Source organism: Culex quinquefasciatus, chromosome 3 (assembly GCF_015732765.1).
Source record: "Culex quinquefasciatus strain JHB chromosome 3, VPISU_Cqui_1.0_pri_paternal, whole genome shotgun sequence".
Lineage (NCBI taxonomy): Eukaryota > Metazoa > Arthropoda > Insecta > Diptera > Culicidae > Culex > Culex quinquefasciatus.
This window is the reverse complement of record NC_051863.1, coordinates 84,230,829-84,249,044: the sequence shown is the minus strand read 5'-3', so window position 1 is coordinate 84,249,044 and position 18,216 is coordinate 84,230,829. Positions and strand designations below refer to the sequence as shown.

Genomic DNA, 18,216 nt, shown 5'->3' with positions numbered 1-18,216 from the left:
CTACACCTTTACATCTCTCACAGTTTCAGTTGGTATTCAAAGTATAATCTCTCTGTTTTTCTCAACCGTACGGTACCATGAATTTAATAGTTGATAGATTTTTAGGAACAGTTGATGTACGTTTATCAGTAATTATTTCAAAACTTTATATTTAATCAAATTAATATTGTAATTTTTTCCTTGATTTTTTTATTGTTGAACTAGTTTGTTAATTTGATAGCCCTTTATATGCCTTAATTGACAACGTGCTTCTTTATGTACCGTAAAGTGCCGGTAAATTTTATTCTTGTTAACGTATCAACAAAATATCACTCTCTGAGTATATTTGGGAGTGAGAGAAAAGCGAGAGTGCAGAATTTTTCAACGCCTTCATAATCTTTGGTATCAGTTCGTTTTGTCGGCTTGAATCGTGTGGTTGGAAAATCGGGAAAACGCCATCACCTCAGGAAAACAACAACTGTTGCTTGTGCCATATTATTGTTGGGATGGTAAATAAAAGAAGTTTTAGTAAATGCCAAGAATTTTCTCATGTGAATGGACAAAGTTTATCAGAAAAAATGTTTTACGTGACGAAAGTAAAAGTAATCTATCAAAAGTGTTGGTGGTTTCTAAGAAACTTTGTATCCAGTGAAAATGTTATCTTTTGAAGCAAAGGAAGTACTCATTTCCTTTTACGCGATGCCTATATCCGTGCTAGACAAGAGGGCATCTTAGAAAAGTGGATAATAGCGTTTTTGCCTGGTGTTTTTCCAACGAGGAAATGATCTTGAATGTGATTACCGGTCTATATAACTATAATATACGGTTAGGAGGCCTAGGAGCACCATCAAGAGCAGTAGAATGCTATATACCTATCACAGCATCCCTGCGAGCATCGTTAATGCAAATTAAGTACATGTGTGTAAATATGCTGCTCGAGAAAAGTAGCTGCTAATGACTCTGGTAGAAAGGTGGATTCTGGAGTACACTTGTGTCTAGTGTAATCTGCAAGGAAAAAAGTGTTTGTGCAAGCAAATATAAATATTTGGTGGAGCGATGATTAAAATCAACTCATCTGCAAAGTTTATTCTATTTTTTTAAACGACCAGACATGCAGAGTAATGAACATCTGGATTTTGCTTTTTCTTTTAATGATTTATGAACATTTTTCCTTTTTTCAATAAATTTCTATAGGAAAAAGCTGTATTAATAGTTTTGATAAGATTTACCAAAAAATAGTATACATAGATCGAAAGACATGTGAAGTGTTAGCATTGGAATCTTAAAAAAAATGTGTTTGATGCAGGGTCACGACAAAATCCTTGAAAATTTTGAAAGTTAAATGAACTATTTTGGTTTAAACTTACATGATTTTGAGTGCAAAGATACTTTTCTTTCCGATGTTTGATTTCAAATTAGTGGAATAAAGTATTTATAAACTCCAGCTATTTTTTTTGCATTTGTATTTGTTTTAATAAGATAAATCTGCGTGAGCACTCTACCCTCTCTTAAACTAGCTTTCTGAAAAAAGAATAAACATTTATAGCTCACAGACATTAACATTGAAATAGTAAAATATGATATATATAAAATTTATATATTTATACAGCAGTTCCATATGAAAGTTAAAGAAAAAAAATAAAAGTGCTTCGATTTGGCTCAATTTTTTTCTGGGGGTTCCTTGGCCAAAATAATTAGACCCGTATTTTTTTGTTTGGTCATTAGGGTGGCCTACGTCGTGTTAGGGTGGTCCGAAAAATGGCCATTTTCGTCGATTTTCACAAAAACCACTTTTTTCAAAAAATCATAACTTCGCTCCATTTCAACCGATTTTAGCTGTCTAGGGCGCAAATGAAAGAAGATAAGTTGGACTTTCAAGAAAAAATAATGTGGAGTTTCAAAAATCTAGCCTAACATTTGAAAAAGTCTTATGAAAACATCAAATGCCGTTTTGACGGTGTCTGGACCAAAGAGCCTATATCTGAAAATATTTTTAACGGATTCCTCGGACAATTTTACATAACATATCAAAAATTGGGCGAGGTTCATTAACAGGATTCAGAGATATGATTTTTTGAAAATAAAATCCGGGTTTTTCGACGCGCCGCGCGCGAAAACGAGAAATTGGCGAAATCGGCAAAAAATCAACTTTTTTCACTAAAACTGCGATAACTAGAAAATTTCAGCGATGACCTATAGATGTTAGGGTACCAAAATTTTCGCAATTGAAATACGCAACTTTTGGTACCCTAACATTTATAGGTCATCGCTGAAATTTTCGAGTTATCGCAGTTTTAGTGAAAAAAGTTGATTTTTTGCCGATTTCGTCAATCTCCGTTTTCGCGCGCGGCGCGTCGAAAAACCGGATTTTATTTTCAAAAATCATATCTCTGAATCCTGTTAATGAACCTCGCCCAATTTTGATATGTTATGTAAAATTGTCCGAGGAATCCGTTAAAAATATTTTCAGATATAGGCTCTTTGGTCCAGACACCGTCAAAACGGCATTTGATGTTTTCATTAGACTTTTCAAATGTTAGGCTAGATTTTGAAACTCACATTATTTTTCTTGAAGTCAACTTATCATCTTTCATTTGCACCTAGACAGCTAAAATCGGTTGGAATGGAGCGAAGTTATGATTTTTGAAAAAGTGGTTTTGTGGAAATCGACGAAAATGGCCATTTTCGACCACCTAACACGACGTAGGCCACCTAATGGCCAAACAAAAAAATACGGGTCTAATTATTTTGGCCAAGGAACCCCCAGAAAAATTTTGAGCCAAATCGAAGCACTTTTATTTTTTTTCTTTAATTTTCATATGGAACTGCTGTATATATATACAGCAGTTCCATATGAAAGTTAAAGAAAAAAAAAAATAAAAGTGCTTCGATTTGGCTCAAAAATTATTTGGGGGTTCCTTGGCCAAAATAATAAGAACCGTATTTTTTGTTTGGCCATTAGGGGCCTACGACGTGTTAGGTGGTCCGAAAAATTGCCATTTTCGTCGATTTTAACAAAACCACTTTTTCAAAAATCGTAACTTCGCTCCATTTCAACCGATTTTAGCTGTCTTGGGTGCAAAAGAAAGATGATAAGTTTGACTTCCAAGAAAAAATAATGTGGAGTTTCAGAAATCTAGCCTAACATTTGAAAAAGTCTTATGAAAACATCAAATGCCGTTTTGACGGTGTCGGGACCAAAGAGCCTATATCTGAAAATATTTTTAACGGGTTCCTCGGACAATTTTAAATAACATATTAAAAATTGGGCGAGGTTCATTTACAGGATTCGGAGATATGATTTTTTGAAAATAAAATCCGGGTTTTCCGACGCGCCGCGCGCGAAAACGGGAAATTGACGAAATCGGCAAAAAATCAACTTTTTTCACTAAAACTGCGATAACTCGAAAATTTCAGCGATGACCTATACATGTTAGGGTACCAAAAGTTGCGTATTTTAATAACGAAAATGAGTTTTGATCGAATCCCAAGAGATAAATCTTTCGTGTGGTGCCGAAAACCGATCGCAGTAGGTCATAAATAATTGGTTTACTCATTGATCAATAACAGTAGCATTAGCGTTCCCAGATCCTCAAAGAAGGTGGGGCAACAATATGAGCGTTTTGAAAATTTCGTCATTTATGGACACCCCTTAGCAATTTTAGAACAAATTTCTGAGGATGGTGGGGCAACTGCCCATGTTGCCCCACCCTGTGCACGCTAGTGAACAGTAGGCTACTCCGGTCAGTCACGAAGTTTAACATCCTGGCCAATCTTAATCTGGGTTCTGGATAATGGGTCATGTGGTCAATTCAGTTTTGTATCATAGAAAAACAAATTCTATCGATATTTAGCCACGCGAGACTCTTACTACTCTTACTTCCAATTGTCCGTCCTCGGTGTGATTTAAATAAGAAAATCCTGGATGGACTTGGGAACCAAAGTGGAGATGGAAGTGACCAGCATTTAGCTAGGGCTTAAATTATGTTTAAAATCCAGTCACTTCGGTCCCCTTGGTACACACGGATCCCCGAACAACCATGCCGCATCAATTTGAGAATGTTTCCCAATCCAAACATTTATGGAAAAAATCGTTCTTTCCTCATAAACGCTAGAAGATTATAGAAGAACGCCGTTGATCAACGCCGTTTAAATCAACGACTCCGTTGACGTTGACGATTAAATCAACGATGGCTGCGATTACGATTACGTTTAAATCAACGATCAACGACATCGATGATATAAACGCCGTTGATTTCAACGATTAACAGCATTGGATTTTACAATTTGAATGTTAATGTCTGTGAGCTATAAATATTTTTTGCATTCTTGATATTATATTTAAAAAAAGCAGAAGGGCCATTCGAAGCTGTGGTAGTGCTCATCATAGTCTTCATGACACCAGATGTTTTAGATCGAAGTGGTTTACACGTGTAAATATATTCTGTTGTATAACACCGAGTGATTGAACAAATAAACTCAAGATGTTGGGAAACGCTACATGGAACGAAACATTTGGCTCCTATAATGACTCGCTTCACTACTATACCAATGGCACCAACATTGAGAAAGTTGTCTCCGTGATGGTTCCTGTGTTTTTCGGAATGATCGGCTTAACAGGGCTCATAGGAAATGGACTCGTGGTACTAGGTAAGTGGCAACATTGAAAAATAAAAACACTCCAAAAATGATTTTTGACCTTGAGCAAGCGGTATGCTTTAAGTAATGTTAACTAGAAGGATTTTGGCCAAAAAGAAAAGTGCATAGCTTATTATGGAAAATTAGGTTGACACATTCCGGCGTTGCAACGTCACGATATTTATCACTTTTTTCACTTTTTTACTTTATGTCTCGTATGCTATCAAGACAATTCCAAAACTTGAATGTTATTACATATTCGGATTAGAAATTGAATTTTCTGCAAGTAATAACTATGTGGTAGGGGAGAGTGGGGAGACTTGATTCCAGGGACACTTGATCCCAAGCCTGAATCTCGTCAACATGGGGCTAAAACAATTAGCTTTGTTCTAGAAAGATGGGCGAAATTAACTAAAACTCATTGTAGAAAACAAAGAAAAAAGAAATAAAAAATGTTTAGATTGAGTTACACACATTTTTCTAAAACGAGCTGCAAAAAACTTCCAAGAGATCTTTTTTTTTCTTTGTTTTGATATGTATAGAAAACACTCAAAAAATATTAAAAAAAAAATACTTTTAATACATGAATTGTTTGATAAACTTATCAACTCCAAAAACCTTACGCATTTGATGTTAAATTTATCGTCATACTATTTTTACAATCAATTGTTTAAAAAGTGCGCTTAGGGAGACTTAAAAACTTCATCATTCCGGTATGAGAATCGAACTCACGACCTCTGGATTGGAAATCCAGCACGCCGTTAGTCGAAACCCATCCCCTACCGGTCAGTATTCCCAGTGAGCAGATTTACTCTTTGAAGGGATCTGACTATGCCGAGCCAGACAGGAATCGAACCCATCACCTTCCGCTTACAAGGCGAAACCCGTAATCTCACGGCCACGGAAGCTCGGCAACTTGATCCTTTCATTTTTACAGTCACTGGAATCAGCCTCAAGATTAATAAATTGGGTTGGGTTTTCATACGTAGTTTCCTTTAGTATAGTTGTGCATAACTTACTGCAGTTTGAACCTTTTTTTAAAGTTTTGTAAACAAAAATTTCCAGCTTGTAAACATGCTTAATTTTGGTCTAAATATAATATTTAAAGTTTTTAAATATTTTACATACTTGTTATATTTTGAACACAAACGTACAGGTTTTATGTGAAATTGCTGTAACTTATAGGAAATTAAAAGTTTAGATGAATAAGAAACATTTTGCTTAAGATTTCTTCAAAATGTTGAATGGGGGATCAAGTTACCCCTAGCATTTTTAAAATGCCGGTTTCAAATATTTTTATAAAACGCTTGGCATGATTTGAAGAGTTCATCTGATGAAATACCGTTATTAGCCAAACATAGATGAATGTTTAAGCTTTTAATTCATGCAAAAAGTTTATAGTTTTGTGTGAAATTGACAGAGTTATGTGAGATACAAAAAAAGGGGATCAAATCTCTCCACTCTCCCCTAAACACATGTCAAACTTTTCATTTGACGTTGCAACGGAGTGAGAATTGTGTCTGGAGAATTTGTCAGTTGCATTTTCCCCAATATCGTGACTTTTTTGTAAATCTTGTCACAAAATTCTGGAAATAATTTATATCGTTAAATTGTATTTTATCATATATATAAAGCCACATCGGGAAATTGCTGGGATCCTGCGATGACGATATGAAAAAAAAAATCGTTCTAAATACGCAGACTTTCCTGCGAGTATCTACGATGAGTTGCGTAGGTTGCTGTGATTTTCTATTTCGAACTGTAAACGCAGAAATCCTGCTAAAATTTTCCAATATTTCAAAATTTAGAACTTGCGAACTGCGTCCTGCGTTTTTAGTACAGAATCGCAGCACCGCAACATTGTCATTGTTGAAGATTAGATTGATTTGCATGTGTTCAAAACTTTCGATTGCGTCTGGGAGTTTTCTGTTGTAAGCCAGGCTTAAGGCCCAATAATTCTAAATTATGCCTAAGTAAGCTTTTCGAGTTTAGGGTACTGAATTTCTTCTCTTTTCATCCATTCTTCGTCGACTTGAAAGAGAATCAAATCATCTTAAAAAAAATCAACAATCCACTCAGCTTGATTAACCTTTTTGCACACTTTAATTTATCATTTAAGACCAAAAGAGCTCTAGATTCATTTGCCAGGAAGGTCAGGTTATCTGCACCGCCTGCGATTCGAGTTAAGAGGCGCTTAGGCTAAGTAGTGATTAATTATTTACAAGATGTTACAATTATCTTGATAATTAACTGTTCCCATGTTTAATTATCTTTTTTAAATTAAGAATAAAAGTTGAACAAGTGTTCATGAAAGTGGGAACTACGAACTAAGTTTTCAAATTCCACGGTATGTTTTTGAATGACAATAATGAAACAGTGTGATTAAATTATGATTTGAAATCAAAGACCTTCCTAATTAAAAAAAGCTAAAAATAAATGCTTTTTTCTGATAATACCCTTTCTTCTTTATTTCAAGTAGTCGCTGCAAATCCAAATATGCGTTCGACAACAAATTTGCTAATTATCAACTTGGCCGCAGCGGATTTGTTGTTTGTCATATTCTGTGTACCATTTACTGCAACGGATTACATACTACCCGAATGGCCTTTTGGTGAAGTATGGTGTAAATTCGTAAGATAAACTTTGTTCTACTTGGTATTTCAAATTTTAAAACTGCACTATTTTTAGGTCCAGTACATGATAGTTGTAACCGCCCATGCAAGTGCGTATACTTTAGTGTTGATGTCCTTGGATCGCTTTTTAGCCGTAGTGCATCCAATAACTAGCATGTCCTTACGAACTGAACGAAATGCTGTGATGTAAGTTTATTAGAATTCCAACATTTCTTTTCATTTCAAACTATGTCACATTCAATTTCTCATTATAGAGCTATAGCAGTCACGTGGTTTACCATTCTAACCACAGCAATTCCAGTGGCCCTTTCTCACGGAGTACTTTTCTATCCGAATAAGGGAATTAATTATACTGCGTGTCTTTTTCTACAAACAGAATATAATTTGATTGCGTTTCACGTAAGTATTTTTTATTTGTCACGTTGAATGGTACCGAAATTTGAATGCATGTACTAATAAAGTTTTCGATGGATGAAACGGGAAGCCTGCCTCTAGGAGTGTTGCCAGAATTTTGGTTCGGAGGGGGGGGGAGCTGTAAGAAGAAATTTTCTTCTTCTTCTTCTTCCCTCTCTCCCATATGTCTTCTAAAATTTTCGGGGAAGGGGGAAGGGGCTACGGACCTGCCAGCCTCGTCTCGAGTTTTAGGAGGCACCTATAAGAAAAATCACCGTAAATAACAAAAAAAATGTGTGTTACTGGCGAAAGATACGACGATTGGGTACGTTATCCATTAGTAGACCTCTTTCCTATAGTGTACCCTCTGAAGGGTTTTTGATGAAAAATTCAATAAAATCACAATTTCAAGCGTGTTGTTGTCTACAAATCTTATATTTGGCATGTTCCGTTCATTTAAGTCAATGTTGACTGATATTGAATTGTCATTTTCACCTAAATAAGTGTTTTGGGTTGGACATCTGAAATCAGCCATGGCCACTAGCGTTTTCACAACAAAACTGCGTTTATGTTTTATGATTCAATTAACTATCCAATCATTTTTGACTGATTATTTAACTTCAGCAAGTCAAAATATTGTAAGTTTAAGGAACTTCACGAAGAACTGCTCATTTTCGAGCAAAAATCAGGGGGGTCCAATAAAGGACAACGAAAATCCAAACTTTTCCAAAAGTGGACCCCTGTTAATTTGACCTTCAAAAATTAAGAAAACTGTGTATTTAAGCAAAAGTTTCTCTTAAACATACAATAAATGCTTGTTGCTATCAACCTAAACGCATATTTTTTTCAATAATGATTATAAATATAGCTGTTTCATGTTAAAAGTACCAAAAATGCTGAAGCCGAAAAAAAAAATTAATCAAAACTATAGTCAATTGTACATAACTGAAGCATCATAATTGCAGTTTGAAATGATATTCTATAATAATAAATAAAGAACAAAACATTTTTTTAAATACACATGCGTGGTTTTATCGGCAACTGCAAACAAATCTATTGTTTAGTTTCGGTCAACCATTTATGTAATTAATATGAAAAAATGTGCATCAAAATTACTTTTTTTAATTATTTTTATGTTTACAGTGGTTTTCTGTGATTTTTTTTCGGAAATAAATGTGTTTAAATGTCTGTTAGGTTTTTTTATGTTGTTTAAAGCCAAATTGTTAACAAACATATTTGTTTATGATGAAAAGTGAGCAAACCCCATCTTTTATTCATTATATCATTAGACCTACACCATGCACAAGATCCTCTGTAATTACTCTTAGCATTAAGAACAATGTAATTACAAAAGCCGACTCGGTCCTAACCAGCAGGTCCCAGTACAGAAAAGGACCTAATAAAAATGATTTCATGAAAAAAATACCTACACCATGCATCAAAACAGCAAATATCGGTTAAATTTGGTATAAAAAAACATAGTGCCTATAGTGGACCCGGGTCCACAATTGGATTATGGACCCGGGTCCACTATACACAGAAAAAAACGATGGTAATATTCATCAGGAAATGGTGACAGATATTGTGGCAAAAAAAAAAAATGATAAATTTTACCTTAGAAAATGATGAATTTTCATCAGAAAATGATGAAATTTACCGCAAAAATGTTGAATTTTACGAAAGAATGTGTATTATTGCATTAAAAAATGTGTAATTTGTGGCTGAGAAAGTGGAAGGATAGGTATTGAACTGTCTTCCATTTCAGAGAACGTAAGTATAACATTTGATTCAAACGAATATTATTTTCATGACTTTCAGGGTACTTTGTGGGCGGCAATCAGTTAGCGGCTAACTGCTTGATCGCTCTAAGGACCCGGGTTGGTTTTTGAAAGCAATTATTACTTTAAGGTTAGACGGAACGCCAGTTCTTGGACAACTTTTGTTCAACTTTTAAATAAATTGAGCCGTTACCTGAATCCTTGTTGAGTAAACGTTTGTTGCCTGCCTTGAAGATTTCCAAACTTTCGGCGACAGCCAGCTTCGATGGGTTTGTGATGTGTCTTAAGATGACCGCGTCGCTAGTTGTGATGTTATGTTATCCCTCGATGATGTGTTCGGTTACTGCTGACCTGAAATGGGGGACAAATCCTTTCCGTTTTTCCTCCTTGGCAATTTTGACATATGTGATATATGCTCATCCAACCTGGTTTGCAGCAATCTCTTAGTTTGTCCAATGTAGCTCATATCACAGTGGCCGCAGGATACCTCGTAGATGCCGGGTTTGCCTAAAGTCGGTATGGGGTCTTTCGTTGAACCTAAGATGGATTCCAACTGGCTGTTTCTACTGCTGAACACTAAATCGATGCCAAATTTAGCCAGTTTTTGTCGTAATGGGCGTGTTATCCTGTAGTCGAATTCTACTGCTGCTCTTCGTAGTGGCTCTACTGATGGCGTAAGGGTTGTGAGTGAAGTTCTGTGGAGTTTTCTTTCCTTCTTATCGATGATTGCTTGGATAGTTGTTCTGCTGTAACCGTTGATTTCCAACGGTTACAGCAATCCAATCCAATTCTTTCTGCTTTCCTGCTTCGCTGAGGGGTAAAGTTGTCATCCTATGTATAAAATAATGATATGCTGCCATCTTATGTTGGAATGAATGGTTTGACGTGGCTGAGATTGTTCTTCTGGTGTTTGTTGGCTTCCTGTAGATCTCAAAAGAAAACGAAGATGGGCAACCTGGTTCTCTTAGGATCAGGATGTCTAAGAAAGGTAACTTTCCTTCGACTTCCATTTCGTAAGTGAACTTGATGGTCCTGCGTGCACTGTTTATGGTGTCCAGTACCGTTGTTAGTGAGTCCCTTATGATGATGCAGAAGATGTCATCTACGTATCTCCACCAACGTTCTGGTGGTTTTTGGTTTGTAGTTCGTGTTCCAAAGCTGCCATATAAACATCGCTCATGAACGGTGACAGTGGGTTACCCATCGATGCTCCCATCCTCTGTTGGTAGATGCAATCCCTGAACTAGAAGTAGCTCTGTTCCATGCATAATTTGACGAATGTTATATACTGGATCGTTTTTTGTCTCCATGGTTCTCCCTCGTATTGTGATTGCAGCCAATCCCGTAGCTATTGCGTTTTTTACTGGTATGCTTGGGAACAGTGCTGTTACGTCGAAGGAAACCATTATTTCATCCTCAGCTATCGGTCCCGACTCTAAGAGCTCCTTTGTGAACACCTGCGCACTGATGATCGAACGGCTCGGGAAGGGTTTCGACATACTCTTGAATTCCTCGACAAGCCACTTTGCGATCCGACTGGTTGGGGCATCCACTGCTGAAATGATTTCTCGCATCTCGTTGCCTGGTTTATGCACTTTAGGTAGTGCTTTAATCCTTGGTAGAGTTGGGTTCGGTACTCTCAACGATTTTGCAGTTTTCCCAGCCGATTTCAAAAGGCCTGCACATTCTTTGATGGTGTTCTCTACTTTTTTGACCATATCGATTAGCGTGTATCCTCGTTGTAGTGAATATTTTTCCCTGTTTCCGAGTTTCTCAAAAAGTTCCTTGTCGTATTCGTCCCGGTCCATGATTACTACCCGGTTTCCCTTGTCCGCTTTTAGGTAGTACACGGGTTTCTCTTTGAGTTCCTTCACAACTCGTACTTCGGCGTTGTCCTGGTGTTTTGTTGTTGCTTCTCGTATTAATTTGGATACCGTCATCCTGACGCTGTTGATTTGTGCTGGAAGAAGAGGGGGAGGTTTTGTCTGTTTTTCGTCGATGCTGTTAGCATTGATAACAGTTTCGATGTCGATAACAATGTTTTCCAGATTTGGTTTTGATGATACCGCGTACTTAAGACCTTTGTTGAGTAAAGTTAACTGTTCTTCTGAAAAAGTTTCAGAAGAACGATTAACAACGAACTCTTCTAAGGGTTTAACTACTGGTTTCATTGTTGGGGCAATGTGGGAAATCAGTTGTCGGAATTTGTTGTGGCTAGTTGGTGTAATGGCCTATCTACAATCACTTAGCTTAGAAAATTTCACTTAGCTTAGGAATTTGAATCAATGGAAATGAATCTGAGTTTCTACAATGGAAAAGTAATCAAATTAGAAACTGACGTTTGGTTTGGAAAATTTCAAAATCTACGGTAAGTTGACGTTTCCATATCAAAGGTAAACAAACAACTGCATAGCAACGTATATCAGCTCAGCAAGTTTTCTAAGTTGATTGTGGATGACGAACGTAAGTTGCAGACTTTCCTAAGTAACTACTTTACTTAGATGTTCTAAGTTAAGTGATTGTAGATAGGCCATAACTCGGTGTTCGACGCATTTTTTCAAGAAGGCGATGTCTTTGTGGATACCTGCGATGATTTTCTTCAGTCCGATAAACTTGTTGTGCTCCGAAGGCTTGGTTGCCATGGTAATTGTGGTTTGATTGAGCGTTTTAGCAGAATGCATTACTGTGAATACAAAGAGACGAGTTGTTCCTTTTAATTCCGCTATATATTTTTAATATCTTGACAGATACGTATTTCGTCTACTACTTGCAGACTTAATCAGTGTTCTGTTCTCGACTGAAGGTTCATCGCTGGTGTATCCGTATTTGTAGTTACTGTAGGTACTACCTCCTCGTTCTTCTTTTGTGCCTGTATAGGTAACAGCTTAAACAGCCACGTTGAGCCGTTACCTGCGTCAGCGTTGCTTCCATACAGCGATGCCGTAGATTGACGAAAAGTTGTAACCTAGGTTGTAACCGAAAATCCCAGTCTGCTACAGACGTGACGTCATCCAAACAGCTGATGAGCTGGTCAGCTCACCAAGCTCGTGTGTAGATCCTTCAGTGGTGGTGATAGGTTGTGTGTGTGGTGGTTGTTAGTCAAAGAGGATGTGTTTGATTTAAGATGTGTGGTATCCAATTTCTAGCCTCGGCCGACATATAACCGTTCTTCACTAACCTGACCGACACGTTAGATGTGCTTTCTCTTTGCTGCGATGTCCAGATCCCGAAAGCTGCCGAACCGTTCAGCAGTGCCATGGTTGCTGTGTTAGCCGTGCTACGACGCGTAGTAGTGGTCCCCTTTGGTGGTAGTGGTGGTCCCAGATGATGACCCTTGGGTTGAGTGATGATCCGCATCACTCCCGAACGCTAGCGATCGCCGCGACCGCTGCAAAGTGCTGTTGGTATTGGTTATCCGCTTCGTAGTAGAAGCTCGTACGTCCTCTCGACCGCGTTGAGCCAGACCGTGGGCAGCGGTTGATGACGTAAAGCCGATGACGTAGCCAGTCCGATGAGGCGTGTGACGTCGTGATGACGTAACCAAACGATCCTTGTTGGTTGATCGGCGCTCCGAGGCCGAGGTGTTCGTTGTGTGTAGAACGTAGAAAAGTGTTAGCGCATGCAGTTCCGATGCCTCGACTAGACATATACCCGGTCGTTTATATTTACCTGGATAGCTAGTATCCGCACCAGTCTAGTCGGGTCGGACGGTGTTCCGTCCGTCGGTCCGTTCCGTGAGGTCGTTGATTGATGGCCAGTCCGTTGGCCCCAGCTGCATGCAAGCCTCCAGTTGAGTTGCCAGGCCGTTGTGGCGCGAAACCGATGAATTGGAGAGTTCGCGATGGCCGACATCCAATTGTCCCGCGAGGTCGTATTGTTACCTCCAGGTAATCGCGAGAGCAATGGCGTCCGTCAGCGTAGCCAAGCCGTGCAAGATCGACTCTGTGCCGATCCGCCGATGTCCTTCCGTGGTCCGTGGTCCCCTCATCCGGTTCGAAGGACCAAAATGTTGGGGACCGCGTCTTCCACCAAGAAGCCTGTAACCGTTGGTCACAGTTCTTGAACGAACCTTCACTTTTCAATTTATTTCCGCACATACAACATCACACGGCACAAGCAGTGAAGGGTTATCCGTACCGCTGCAAACACGCAGATCCTGACAGCGCTAGGTCAGGACTGCACGAAAAGTGGGAGGGAAAGAAAATGGTGGATTTTCCCACCCAAAAGAAGAAGGAAATGTTTACCTCCGATGCCGAGGACAAGAATCGGGCTCTTTTATTATCAGGCGTCCGTGCGGTGTAGTCGGGGATCCAGGTGCCAGTACCGCAACTTTGTGCTGGACACGTTGTTGCGTTTAGAATTTTTGTATCCAAATTTGAGTCAAATTAAATCTAAGCAAAGACGAGCGCGCTCCAAGCAATCATTGTTTTGGCCAAAATGCCGAAGTGCGTCCAAACGTGCAAAAGAAACTCACCACTTCGCTCTTGCTCGCGCTGTCAAGCTGCCCGCTAAGCGCGTCGCTTGTGAAGAGAGGGAGAGAAAGGAAAAATCTAAGCAGCTCGGGGGTCGAGGCATCGTGCACAACCACGGCTCGGCCTTTGCTCTCTCGCCTGGTCCGGCGGACGGATCGTCCCGTGACGGCCGGCAGGAAAAGTCCGTAACCTTGAAATCAAAACCGCGTGTGTGACCAGCGGCTGTCGCGGAACAACTTGGCGTCTACGATCCGCAGCCAAGCTCGCGGGGCAACGAAACCGGCAGCCAACAACGCCGGATTGGACGTCGCGCAAAATAACGGGACTGCGGACCGGAGGAGGAAACACCCCCCAGCACGAACGGGGTAAGCTGCAAGATCTTCAATCCGTGGAATCGAAAATCACAACGCCATTCCACAGGGTGTTTTTGACGAGGGCGAACTCATCCCAGTCGGTTTGGATATCGGGCCGCTTGCGGAAGCCCGACAATGGTCCGACATCGGGTCGACACGTGGAGTTTAGAGGCGGAAGGTTCGGGGAACGATTCGGGCTGGCCCGTGCGGACCGGTCAAACCGGTCAGAGACAGCGAAAGCTGCTGGAGTCGGCGTGTGGCTGCGCGGCACGATCGGGGACCGCGGAAACCTGGTGGTCGCCGGCGGAGAATGCGGAAGAGGACGCGGAAGCAGCCGCAGAGCGGCGCACGTGGAGGATGCTGTAGCGGGCGAGCGTGAGTAGCGAGGGTGAAAGGAGGAAGAGCGCTAAGAAGAGCGTGAAGAAGAGCGCGAAGAAGAGCGCAAGAAAAGCACAAGGAAGAGCGCAGAGAAGAGGGCAACAAGAAGAAGAAGAGTTGTGGGTAGAAATTTTGGGTTGAATAGATGTTTTTGCTCAAAATAACGCCTTTTTATTCGCCTTCAGCGACCAAGTTGGGAAGAAAGATTCTGTTGTTACAAAATGGCGCCCAACTAAAAAACCCACACAAGCTTAGGCATTTTAGTGTTGATTGTGCTGTAATGTAGTTTAATCGTTGGGAAAAGCAAGCTATGACAACAGACGCGGTCTGTGAACAAGAATTTAAACAAAACACGCAGGACGGTAAAGTTTTGGAGGAGTCTTCCAGTTAGTTGTGGTAGATTAGCTGACAAGGTCGAAAGGTGGCCATTGGGGGAGTATAGCTGGAGACGTTTTGGGTCATGCAGGAGATGACCATCTGACCAAATGTTTGAGCAGAATACGCTGCTGTGTATCGTTTAGTACCGTGATGTTTCGATCAAAACAATCTGGGGAGCCTTGGGCTTCCGCACTTTAGTATTGTTGAGTTTTTGTTAGTTTAATTATGTGGCGTAGGCCACGGGTCAGTCGGTCTCCAGCGTGCTTCCGAAGGAAGTAGGATCTCTAGAATTTTCCGTGTGGAACTTTTGTCCCACACGGAAAATTCTGCCTAAAGGTCAAGGTTGTGTTGCGTTTAGAATTTTTGTATCCAAATTTGAGTCAAATTAAATCTAAGCAAAGACGAGCGCGCTCCAAGCAATCATTGTTTTGGCCAAAATGCCGAAGTGCGTCCAAACGTGCAAAAGAAACTCACCACTTCGCTCTTGCTCGCGCTGTCAAGCTGCCCGCTAAGCGCGTCGCTTGTGAAGAGAGGGAGAGAAAGGAAAAATCTAAGCAGCTCGGGGGTCGAGGCATCGTGCACAACCACGGCTCGGCCATTGCTCTCTCGCCTGGTCCGGCGGACGGATCGTCCCGTGACGGCCGGCAGGAAAAGTCCGTAACCTTGAAATCAAAACCGCGTGTGTGACCAGCGGCTGTCGCGGAACAACTTGGCGTCTACGATCCGCAGCCAAGCTCGCGGGGCAACGAAACCGGCAGCCAACAACGCCGGATTGGACGTCGCGCAAAATAACGGGACTGCGGACCGGAGGAGGAAACACCCCCAGCACGAACGGGGTAAGCTGCAAGATCTTCAATCCGTGGAATCGAAAATCACAACGCCATTCCACAGGGTGTTTTTGACGAGGGCGAACTCATCCCAGTCGGTTTGGATATCGGGCCGCTTGCGGAAGCCCGACAATGGTCCGACATCGGGTCGACACGTGGAGTTTAGAGGCGGAAGGTTCGGGGAACGATTCGGGCTGGCCCGTGCGGACCGGTCAAACCGGTCAGAGACAGCGAAAGCTGCTGGAGTCGGCGTGTGGCTGCGCGGCACGATCGGGGACCGCGGAAACCTGGTGGTCGCCGGCGGAGAATGCGGAAGAGGACGCGGAAGCAGCCGCAGAGCGGCGCACGTGGAGGATGCTGTAGCGGGCGAGCGTGAGTAGCGAGGGTGAAAGGAGGAAGAGCGCTAAGAAGAGCGTGAAGAAGAGCGCGAAGAAGAGCGCAAGAAAAGCACAAGGAAGAGCGCAGAGAAGAGGGCAACAAGAAGAAGAAGAGTTGTGGGTAGAAATTTTGGGTTGAATAGATGTTTTTGCTCAAAATAACGCCTTTTTATTCGCCTTCAGCGACCAAGTTGGGAAGAAAGATTCTGTTGTTACAACGTCTTGGCCTTCTGGAGGAAGTGCCCGCGGTTGTAACTCTCCCGCTCCAGAACTCGACCCCGTACGGGTTTGGTCAACCTAGCCCTGTAAGTGCAGAGTGCCATTGGCTACGTTTCCCGTCAAGGACCACGACAATCTCTGGCGCGCGGCGCCATAAACGCAAAGGAGATTCCCCCTCTCGGCGCGACCGGATTGGCAGTAGCCAGGTCCGCCAATTCCGACAACGAGGGAAGACGCCTGCCGCAGGAAGGATCGGCAACGCCCGCTCGACCTTGCCTCGCGGTTTCCAGCGCAGCAACAACAACAGCCGTCAACCGTTATGGCCTATCTACAATCACTTAGCTTAGAACATCTAAGTAAAGTAGTTACTTAGGAAAGTCTGCAACTTACGTTCGTCATCCACAATCAACTTAGAAAACTTGCTGGGCTGATATACGTTGCTATGCAGTTGTTTGTTTACCTTTGATATGGAAACGTCAACTTACCGTAGATTTTGAAATTTTCCAAACCAAACGTCAGTTTCTAATTTGATTACTTTTCCATTGTAGAAACTCAGATTCATTTCCATTGATTCAAATTCCTAAGCTAAGTGAAATTTTCTAAGCTAAGTGATTGTAGATAGGCCATTATTCGGCTGCAACGACGACCCCCCCCACGGGACTTCCGGCGGCACAGTCGAGGGCGCTCCTGTGACCGGCCAACGCAGAGGAGAACGCCGAAGGCGTTCAATCCCGGGAAGCTGCTGCTGGAGTTACGGTACGTTTGTCCCTGAAGTGCTACACTAAACACACACACACACACTTTTTACACGAAATACAAAATACACGATTTAAATAAGAAAAGTGTGGTTCTTGATTTTTATTTCCTTTCCGAGAGCTTGAATCGCTTAGTAGTAATGCCGACCCTGAGATGATGAGTAGTCAGTAGCTCAGGTCTACGACTACCTTTTAATAAATGGTCTCTGCCCTGAAAAAACGGAATGAGTTAGCCCTCCTTGACAACTGATCAAGCCATTAGTTTCAATTGGCTTCCTAGCGGAAAGCACACGAAAAGCGATCAAGTTTGACCGGCTGGATAAAAATCTAAGGATTTTTCCTTCGGGAGGTGGCAGGGATCCGTGTTAGCACGGCTTTCTATCACCTGCACACTTCCCTGCCCCGGCCAAGAATTTGTGTTAGTGTCCCTTGTGGACTTAAATCGTCTGAGAGTTCTCGCGACTTACTCCAATGCTTTGCATTGCCGTTTTTCGCGTTGAAAAATTCGTGGATTTGGGCAAATTGTGTTGTTCGGAAACCGATTTGAAACATTGAAACATAATTAACATAGATTTTTAACCTACACATACTCCGCTGTGATAAATAAACGATCAACACACAACACAACCCGGTCAGTTCGTTCCGTTTAAATTCCGTTTGAAATTCCGCTTGAGCGAAAAAAATTCGATTCGAATTCTAAACAGTGTTCGTTTTAGATTCTAAACCGCATTCCGTTTCAAACGCAACAACCGGTTCCGTTTGAGTTTTCGCCGCAAATCGGTTCAAGCGGAATTCAAACGGAATCGAAACGGAATGGACGGGTTGATTTGACAGCTTCTTCTTCTTCTTGTTTTTACTTATTGATTTTCGTTTTTATTCTGGTTGATCTGAATTTCAACCAGAAAGAAAGTGATTAGACGATGTTGTACTAATTTAAGCCTTTTATTTGTATTCCGGTCAAAAATCCGGTAAAACTATACATAAATAAAAAAAAGCTACCCAACCCCAAAACCCACACTCAACATTTAATATAATC

General features: G+C 41.1%; 1 protein-coding gene across 12 annotated transcripts in view; it reads left to right on the top strand.

Moving 5' to 3' along the window:
- The first annotated feature begins 297 nt into the window (after positions 1-297).
- Positions 298-18,216, top strand: part of LOC6049664 (allatostatin-A receptor) — a 30,234-nt gene continuing 12,315 nt past the window's right edge. Inside the window, exons 1-5 of one of the 12 annotated variants that reach the window (XM_038261888.1) lie at positions 298-488; positions 4,394-4,629; positions 7,094-7,248; positions 7,306-7,436; positions 7,505-7,649. In XM_038261888.1, coding sequence (XP_038117816.1) covers positions 4,464-4,629; positions 7,094-7,248; positions 7,306-7,436; positions 7,505-7,649 — 597 coding nt within the window. In that variant the 5' untranslated portion in view covers positions 298-488; positions 4,394-4,463. The other 11 variants (XM_038261886.1, XM_038261889.1, XM_038261879.1 and 8 more) reach the window with 11 other exon arrangements.